The sequence below is a fragment of the Asparagus officinalis genome, chromosome 8, assembly GCF_001876935.1.
Source record: "Asparagus officinalis chromosome 8, Aspof.V1, whole genome shotgun sequence".
NCBI classification, from domain to species: Eukaryota; Viridiplantae; Streptophyta; class Magnoliopsida; order Asparagales; family Asparagaceae; genus Asparagus; species Asparagus officinalis.
In genome coordinates, this window is record NC_033801.1 from 128,797,615 (window position 1) to 128,807,406 (window position 9,792).

Below are 9,792 nucleotides of genomic sequence, written 5' to 3' on the forward strand. Positions count from 1 at the left end.
CCGCCTCAATCGCATCCTCGATCTTCTTCTTGTCAGCTGCGGGAAGCTTCGACGCGATCTTCTCGTCCTTGATCGTGTTCCTCATGTTGTAGGCATAGTTCTCCAGGGCATTCTTCGCCTCCACCTTCTTCTTGTGCTCCTCGTCCTCTGCCTTGTACCTCTCCGCCTCCTGCACCATCTTCTCAATCTCCTCCTTGCTCAATCTACCCTTGTCATTGGTGATTGTGATCTTGTTCTTCTGACCGGTGGTCTTATCCTCAGCAGAGACATTGAGGATACCGTTGGCGTCGATATCGAAGCAGACGTTGATCTGAGGAACACCCCTCGGGGCCGGAGGGATGCCGGAGAGCTCGAATTTGCCGAGGAGATTGTTGTCCTTGGTCCTCGTCCTCTCGCCTTCATACACCTGAATCAAGACCCCAGGCTGGTTATCAGAGTATGTAGAGAATACCTGCTCCTTCTTTGTCGGGATTGTGGTGTTCCTCGGGATCAATACAGTCATGACACCGCCAGCAGTCTCCAGACCAAGTGAGAGCGGAGTAACATCCAACAGCAGCAAGTCTTGCACCCTCTCGTTGCCTTCGCCGCTCAAAATGGCAGCTTGGACAGCAGCGCCATAGGCTACAGCCTCATCAGGGTTAATGCTCTTGCAGAGCTCCTTCCCGTTGAAGAAGTCCTGCAGAAGCTGCTGTACTTTGGGGATTCTGGTTGATCCTCCGACGAGCACAACATCATGGACACCGCTCTTGTCCATCTTCGCATCCCTCAGGCACTTCTCCACCGGCTCCATACACTTTCTAAACAAATCCATACACAGCTCCTCAAACCTCGCTCGAGTAATGGTCGTGTAGAAATCAACACCCTCATATAAAGAATCAATCTCAATTGTTGTCTGAGCAGTCGAAGACAAAGTCCTCTTTGCTCTCTCACAAGCAGTCCTCAGCCTCCTCAACGCCCTCGGATTGCCTGTAATGTCCTTCTTGTTCTTCCTCTTAAACTCCTGAACAAAATGGTTCACCATCCTATTATCAAAGTCCTCCCCTCCAAGGTGAGTGTCTCCCGCTGTGGCCTTCACCTCAAAGATCCCCTCCTCGATTGTCAACAGAGAGACATCAAAAGTGCCACCACCAAGGTCAAAGATGAGCACGTTCTTCTCACCGGCACTGCTGGCCTTCTTGTCAAGACCATAGGCGATAGCTGCCGCAGTCGGCTCGTTAATGATGCGCATGACGTTGAGGCCCGCAATGACCCCAGCATCCTTGGTGGCCTGGCGCTGGGAGTCATTGAAGTAGGCAGGGACAGTGACGACCGCATTCTTGATGGAGGTGCCGAGGTAGGCCTCAGCGATCTCACGCATCTTGATGAGCACCATGGAGGAGATTTCCTCAGCGGCAAACTGCTTCTCTTCACCTTTGTAGTTTACGACAATCATGGGCTTGTCGCCGGGGCCAGGGATGACCTTGAACGGCCAGAGCTTCATGTCTCCCTGCACTGATGGGTCGCTGAAGCGCCGGCCAATCAAGCGCTTCGCATCTGCAGAGGGTTACAATTCACACTGTCAGGTACTGTTCGAACTAAAATGGCTCAGAACTCAAATATAATTCCCACGGTCATTGAAAGATGATTATTGAGCCCCAAGAATGATTTCATTGAATTTCGAGCCAATTCATCCAATAACTAGCCAAGTTTGGATTATTTTGATAGTTAATGCTAGATCGCATCAGTGAAGAAATTTTTTTTCCCCTTCAAATAAATTTTATGCACTATTTGCTGAATTATTTTCTAACGGTTAACATCCTAAATAACGCACCAAAAAAATTTAAATCGAATAATGGAAAAATTCCCAATAACGCACCAACATTTCATCGTGAAAATCAAATCCCAGTGGCATAATCAAGCTTGAAGGTTAATACTAATTAGGACCGTGGGAATTATTAGTTACCGACCGTTGGGCTTCAGTTTTAGCTAATAATTCGCCATAATCAAGAATGATTTCATTGAATTCACACTGAAGCCCAACGAAAATCAGTTTACTCCGACTTCCTTTTTATCTTGTATTTTCCTTTTTTAGTATTATCGAATTATTAGCTACTGACTATCTCCATAGAATTTAATACTAATTAGGACAATTCTCTTAAAAAATAATAGAATCAGAAAAAATTAACCAAAAAGATTTACAACTGGTGTTAATTTCAATTTACTTCAATCCATTTATTTTGTGAATCATTAGTTACTAATTATAAATCCAGATAACAACCAAATATATTTTGCAAGAACTATCCAAAACTGAAAAAAAAAACTAATCCTCTCTCAAACTCAATTGTTATGCATCCTAAATCTAATCAAAGGACAAAATATATCCTGTTCATCCCCACAACAAACAACTTCATCGGAAAAAAAATCCAAGAAAATACAAATTAACTCACCGAAAACGGTGTTGGTGGGGTTCATGGCGACCTGGTTCTTCGCCGCGTCGCCGATCAGCCTCTCGGTGTCGGTGAACGCCACGTAGGACGGCGTCGTCCTGTTCCCCTGGTCATTGGCGATGATCTCCACCCGATCGTGCTGCCACACCCCCACGCACGAGTACGTCGTCCCAAGATCGATGCCGATCGCCGGCCCCTCGCCCTTTCCCGCCATCGGACACGAAATCTAGGGTTAGGGTTTCGATCGAAAAGGCAAAGAAATCCGAGCTTTTGAGGTGTTTTTTTTTTCTCCCGGAGAGCGGTTTCTCTTTGATTTGGCTTTTGTCGAGTGAAGAGGGGGAGGGGGTTTCGCTGTGTATTTATACGACTGTTTGATGTCTGGAAAGTTCGGGTTGGGGAAATTGAGGCCGTTGGATCGGCTGGAGATGGGGTAACTGGACGGTGGAGGATTATTCGATAGTATTCCGGTTATTTCTAGAACTCTCTTGCTTGCTTTTCTTTTGTGCTCGTTATAAATTGACCGCCAACAGAACTGGGCTGGGTTTTTAACTTGAAAGGGCCGGCCCAATTTAGTGCTATATTGTAGCCCAGTTTATCCGGTTTGACGATGATGGATATAATTTTAATAATAGGTACTTATATGCATAATATCATATATAAATAATGCTTTCTTGGGATACGACATAAAACCATGGCGACTAGCCCGAGTGGGAATAAATAATGTCAATTGAATCACAAAATGTAATCTATTGGTAGTAAGAATATGAAAATGTATGTATTAATCTCTAAATTTATGATGATTATGAGTTAGATTTCTTTAAAAATGAAATATCTAAATTAATCCCTTATATTGGAATAAATGGATCGTGTATGGTTGATCTCTGCAAAATTATCTGAAAGACCATTAAATATATATCTTCTTCTTTTTCATCAATATATTGCCTTTCATTAACAGAATTTTTTTTTACCGCTGACGCATTCCAAAAACTTTGGCACTAGAATTTAATTTCTGGGACTTTTCTGTATTACTCATTTAACCTTTATATTAATTTTAAATTAGTCCTAAAATTGTTGAAATTGCTTCATGCCAAACTATATAAAAGAAATGAAGAACTTATAAGAAATAATACAATGAGCAATGGATGACGAGGGTAAATAAAATTTTGCGAAGAAAGAAAAAAAATCAGAAAGTAGTTTGACTTGGTATATGAAACTCGGTTTCAATTCATTTATTTGTAGTTACCAAAATATCGATTAAAATATAATATGATTTTAATCAAATAAATAAATAAAATAATATTGTATTTTACATTAACTCGTATGGGAATGTATTTACTTGCATACATCTCGCAATTGAGAAATATTAAATCAAAATGCTTGCTAAAATTTTATTTTTATTTTTCAAGTAGCAGCTTCTCCGCGCGCTTTTCGTCGCTGTAGAAAGTAAAAGAAACTGGCTCGCTTCAGAAAGAACGTACTCTCAACCAAACTCAAACCCACAATTTTCTCCTCATCTCCTCCTCTCCTCTCTCTTCAAACACTCTCCACTCTCTCATCATGCATCTCAGAACCCACCCCCACCCCCCTCCACATCCTCGCCAACCACCCAAACCCCGAAATCTCTTGCTTCCCTCAAAAGGGCTTCTCGGAAATCACCAGCTCGATTGCCGTAAAAGCAATCCATTGCCTCTCAGTACGCCATTTCATCAGCTTTGGCATCTTCCAATATAACACCCTCATCGGCGCGTACTTCAAATTCGGTAGACCAGAAGCTGCACTCAACGTGTTCGATCAAATGCCGATCAGAAATGCTGCTACTTGGAACGCTGCCATTTCTGGCGCTTTTAGAGCTGGTTTGGCAAGCGAAGGGATGGACTTGTTTAGAGAGATGAGAGAACAGGGTTTCGGGGCAAATGGGTTCGTGCTCGCTAGCATTGTGACTGCTTGTAACAGGTGGGGTTCAGTGGTTGGGCACGGTTTTGAAGTTCACGGGTTGGTTTTAAAACTTGGGTTGATGCGAGATGTTTATGTTGGCACTGCGTTAGTTCATTTGTATGGTAAATGTGGGTTTGTTGATAATGCACGGAGATTTTTCGAGGAGATGCCTGAGAGAAATGTTGTTTCTTGGACTGCTTTGATGGTGAGTTACTCATCGAATGGGCTTCCGGAAGAAGCGATAAGGGCTTATCACGAGATGAGGAAAGAAGGGGTTGCTTGCAATCAGAATTCGTTTGCGACAGTGATTAGCTCGTGTGGGATGGTAGAGAACGAGAAGTTAAGCCTTGAGATTCTTGCACATGTAATAGTTTCCGGATTCAAAGATGAGGTCTCTGTTGCAAACTCGCTCATCACTCTGTTTGGAAAATTGGGAAAGGTAGATATTGCTGAGCATCTGTTTAATCAAATTAAGGGCAAGGACACGATATCATGGAATTCGATGATAACAGTGTATTCTCACGAGGGAATGTGCGAAGAATCATTATGTTGCTTTGCTAAAATGCGAAGCTATAACTTCAAAGAAGATTATACCACTCTATGTTGTTTGATATCTGCATGCAACAATGTGGATCATTTGAAATGGGGACAGGGGTTACATGCTTTTGCTATCAGCAGCGGTCTTGGTTCATTTATATCGGTTTGCAATACTCTTATCAATATGTACTCTGTGCTGGGAAAATCTGAAGATTCCGAGATTGTGTTTTATGAGATGCCTGAAAGGGATTTGATCTCATTCAATACCATGATGTCTTCCTACATTCAGAGTGGAAATGACACTGATGCTTTGAAGCTCTTTGCTCAGCTGCTTCGAGCAAATAAAGAACCAAATTATGTGACATTTGCTAATGCATTGAGTGCATGTTCTAATCCTGATGCCCTATTAGAGGGAAAAGCAGTCCATGCTCTTATTGTCCACAATAACCTCCCTGGTAACTTACTGCTGGGTAATTCTTTAATAACCATGTATAGCAAATGCAATGCAATGAATGAAGCCAAATGTGTGTTTCTAGTGATTCCAAGGCGCGATTTGATCTCATGGAACACGCTTATTGGAGGGCATGTAGAGAATGAAGAGAAACTAAAAGCAATGCAGGCATTTGTCTTGATGAGAGAAGCTGGAATAAGGGCAAATTACATTACCATGGTGAACGTTCTTGGTATTTGCTCAGCTACAAAGGATCTAATGAAGTATGGAATGCCACTCCATTCTCATATTATCACTATGGGGTTTGATTCAGATGAGTTTGTAAAGAACTCCCTGATTTCTATGTATGCAAAATGTGGCGATTTTGATTCAAGTGGGTTTATATTTGATGGATTAGAAAGCAAAACTGTGGTTTCTTGGAATGCTATGATTTCTTCGAAAGCTCACCATGGCCGAGGAGAGGAAGCATTGAAGCACTTTCTTGAAATCCATCATGCTGGAGTTGACCTAGATCGGTTCAACCTGTCGGGAGCTTTTGCTGCTGCTGCAGGCTTGCCTGCACTTGAGGAGGGACAGCAGCTTCATTGTCTGATCACTAAGCAAGGGTTTGATTTGGACCTTAATGTAACAAATGCTGCAATGGACATGTATAGCAAATGTGGAAAAATGGATGATGTGCTGAAATTACTTCCTGAACCAAGCAAACGTTCACGATTATCATGGAATATTCTGATATCAAGTTATGCCCGACATGGGCTTTATCAGAACGCCGAAGATACTTTCAAGGAAATGCTCTGTATAGGACCGAAACCAGATTATGTTACCTTTGTTTCTCTCCTCTCTGCATGTAGTCATGGAGGTTTAGTAGATAAAGGTCTTGAGTACTATAAAACTATGTCTTCGGATTTTGGTATTGCCCCAAGAATTGAACACTGTGTTTGTATGGTTGATCTTCTCGGTCGAGCAGGGAGGCTAATCGAGGCAGAGAAGTTCATAGAAGAGATGCCAGTGTCACCAAATGATTTTATCTTTCGTAGCTTATTATCTTCAAGCAGAACTCAGAAGAATCTCGATATTGGAAAGAGGGCTGCTCATTGTCTTCTTGAGCTAGCCCCTTCAGATGATTCAGCCTATGTTCTCCTCTCAAATGCATATGCACTTAATGGAATGTGGGAGGATGTCAATAAGCTAAGAACTCACATGAAGTCTATTGATTTGACAAAGAAACCTGCTTGCAGTTGGATTAAGCTGAAGAATAAGGTTAGTTCTTTTGGAATTGGGGATTGGACTCACCCACAAGCTAAAGAGATTCAGGCAAAATTGGAGGAAATCTTGCAAATGGTTAAGGAACTCGGTTATGTTCCTGATACATCATTATCTTTGCACGATACTGATGAAGAGCAGATTGAGCATAATCTGTGGAATCACAGTGAGAAGCTCGCTCTTGCTTATGGGCTGATAGAGGCTCCAGAAGGAGCGACGATTAGGGTTTTCAAGAATCTTCGAGTTTGTGGGGACTGTCATCTAGCGTACAAATTGGTTAGTAGAGCTGTAGATCGAGAATTAGTGCTCAGGGATCCTTACAGGTTTCATCACTTCAGAGGGGGGACTTGTTCATGTTCAGATTACTGGTAGTAATGATATATAGACCAGAGAATAGATTCAGATTCCTTCGAGGATATTTTTGCCGTCTACTATGAGAAGCTCAGTAAAAATTTTCAGTCATTGAAAAGGAAATATTGTTGAAGGATAATTTTATACCAGATAAGTTATCAAGCAATTCTATTCTGTGAGTAATTCTTTAAGTTTTTTTCTTTAGATTATCAAGTTTCAAGTAGTTAATTTTTTTCCCTAAGGCACAGTAATTTTTTTATCTATACCTTTATTGTTCGTTGATTTCTTTAAGATACTCATGTCTTTACCGTTCCCTTATTCTCATGTGCTAGACTTTGTTCTCTAAAGCTAATATGTCCTTAAATTTGTTTGCATTTAATTCCCCTTAAAAATTATATTAACTCTAGATTCTCTCATTTTCCTTCAGGATTTAGAGAGTCATCTTCCTAAACATATTGTAACTGCTTTTAGTTGCCAATTGCTTACTGCTTTGGCACTGGTTTGTGTTCTGCAACGTTAAATTGTCCAATAAAATGTGCAAAGTTGATGGAGAAAGTTGAGTTAACCAGAGGGAGGGAGGTTCTCCATTGCTTCTTAGCCATAGGATTCATCTTTTTCTTTTTCTTTTCTTTTTTTTGGGAGAAAATAGGGTTCATCTTTTTCATGGTTATGTTTTTTTTTTAATGATTTCATCTGTTAACCATAGGAGTCAGCCATCAAGTAAAAATCAACCCTAGTCATTTACTATCAATTTATTAGCATTTACAAGAGTTGAGTCAATGATGATGGTGACTATTATTATTAGGTACCACACCAATAGAATAGAACATAAAGCTTGTATAATTCCTAAAAACTCAATCCTACTACGAAGGAGATTGAATAGAAATAATGCAAAGGAAGGAAGAAGATCGAAATTATTATTCAACAAGATTAATTAGCACATAGCGGATGCTATGGTGTATAAAGTTTATGATATCTCCGACATCAATCAACGTTGAGCCAAGCCAATGTCTGATTCTAAATCCGAGATCTTCCAACGTTTAATTCTCAGTTTTCGGGTTTGGTTCTAACTTTTCCATTGTCTGAATTCTTGAGCATCTTCCAGTTCTAGTCAAATTCCTTCTCCTTCTCTGATCATCTATTAATCCTAATCACCCTCCTAATCCTAATTCACGAATACTTGGATGTACGTTTAGTTTAATTAAACGGTCATCTCCTATGATGAATCGGACAAGAAATTAATCTTACAATTACTACATATAGGAGTGTAAATCCTACCATAACTCTTCTTATTTTACTTGGACAGAATTCTTATCAGACAAAAGCTCCTACTCCGACTTGATTAGATATCCCTCTCAATTCCCTCTATATATAGGGCTGCCATCGCCCCTCAATTCTTCATAATGCAATCGTGAGATCTCTTTGAGAAATCATAAATCTCAAAGAGATTACTCAGCATCCGAGAGAGAGAGAGAGAGAGAGAGAGAGAGAGAGAGAGAGAGAGCATCATGGCTTTCTTCAAGTCCTTTTCTAACAAAGCTATTGCCATCGTGATTTTGATGATGATGATGATGATGGGCATGACTGTGTTCGCAAACGCCGAAACACCAGCATCTGATGCTTCTGTTTCACATTGGACGAAGCACCATCACCCTCGTCGTCATCATCCTCATCATCGACATCATCATCACCATCGTCATCGTCATCCTCACCACCACCACCGCCACCACCACCACCATTGTTGCCCTTGTACTGGAAGTGATGACAGAGCCGATAAGCCTCCGAGACTGTTATTGAGTTGGTATTCAGATTGTTGTCCTTGTAACTCCTCTCCATCAACATCATCATCACCGGCACCATCACCGTCTCCAAAACCTATGGTACGCTGCCTCTCTTCTTTATATTGTTCAAAACTAAACTGTTAATCTGAAAACTGTGTAATGGTCCTCTCGCTAGCGCTAGAGATGCGCCCTACTGTTGTTTAAGTCTTACAATCATGCTATGTTTTACTTTTTTTCATAACTTTAAAACGTCCAACCACCAACAATCTAAGTGATATTTATACGCAAGCGTAGAAGCAATCTTATATATTCCATTGATATTGTTATACGGTTTTTATTCAATGTTAAGCAGTTTTAGTTAATCAATTAATATTTTTATGCAGTTTATCCTAGTTAAATTATTAATTTTAAATTATATTATTATCCTGTTATTGGTAATCTGCTGCTAAGTTTTGTTCATGTTTATTATTAGATCTATTTACTTTATGGCTCATGCTCGTTAGTTTTCTATGAAACTTAAAACATAGCTTCATATTAAGCACATCAACTTCCCCTCTGAAACCAGAAGACGAGTTTCCATCCGTGATGCCACAACACCAACATGACAATATGAAGAACAATGTCATCGTCAGTAGATTTGTTTGCACAAAATCATAACTTAACCCAGTGTTCTAGATTTACTGGTTAGTTTTGTCCCACTTATGCAGCCACCAATTGGACGTGTGCCCGCTGCAACGCCACGGTCGCCGATGCCGTCTGAACCTCCGTCGAAGGGACGCCGTGCACCTTCACCATCACCAGTGTCACATATTCCTCCTTCACCTACAGGAGTTGCACCTGCACCCTCGCCACGGTCAACGATCTCCTCTCCCCCGTCCGGTGCCCCGTCTCCTTTGAGAAAGCCATCTTATGCACCTACTCCATCTCCGCTGTCGTCGATCTCTCCACCCCCCTCCGTAGCTCCTTCTCCATCACCACGGCCATCGATTCCTCCTCCATACATCGCCCCTTCTCCATCAGACCCCTCACCCTCTCCCACTCCTGCACC

The 9,792-nt window shown here is 41.2% G+C and overlaps 3 protein-coding genes across 3 annotated transcripts in view; 2 read left to right on the forward strand and 1 right to left on the reverse strand.

The window, feature by feature from the left end:
• LOC109820716 (heat shock cognate 70 kDa protein 2-like) overlaps positions 1-2,762 on the reverse strand; it is a 3,173-nt gene extending 411 nt beyond the window's left edge. Inside the window, exons 1-2 of the mRNA XM_020386912.1 lie at positions 2,427-2,762; positions 1-1,533 (exon numbers count right to left, since the gene is read on the reverse strand). The exon at positions 1-1,533 is cut by the window's left edge and continues 411 nt beyond it. Coding sequence (XP_020242501.1) covers positions 1-1,533; positions 2,427-2,640 — 1,747 coding nt within the window. The 5' untranslated portion in view covers positions 2,641-2,762. The remainder of the gene's footprint in view (positions 1,534-2,426) is intronic.
• On the forward strand, positions 4,133-8,358 carry LOC109820714 (pentatricopeptide repeat-containing protein At3g24000, mitochondrial). Its single transcript, XM_020386911.1, has 2 exons — positions 4,133-7,138; positions 8,270-8,358. Exon 1 carries the CDS (start codon positions 4,222-4,224, stop codon positions 6,982-6,984), a length of 2,763 nt encoding a protein of 920 aa, XP_020242500.1. The 5' UTR covers positions 4,133-4,221; the 3' UTR covers positions 6,985-7,138; positions 8,270-8,358.
• The window catches only part of LOC109821927 (vegetative cell wall protein gp1-like), a 1,771-nt gene continuing 409 nt past the window's right edge, over positions 8,431-9,792 (forward strand). Inside the window, exons 1-2 of the mRNA XM_020388084.1 lie at positions 8,431-8,843; positions 9,452-9,787. Of these exons, the coding sequence (XP_020243673.1) occupies positions 8,472-8,843; positions 9,452-9,787 (708 nt within the window). The 5' untranslated portion in view covers positions 8,431-8,471. The remainder of the gene's footprint in view (positions 8,844-9,451; positions 9,788-9,792) is intronic.

Excerpts from the sequence above, each read along its gene's own strand:
- LOC109820714 (XM_020386911.1), top strand. The coding sequence starts at position 4,222 with ATGCCGATCAGAAATGCTGCTACTTGGAACGCTGCCATTTCTGGCGCT.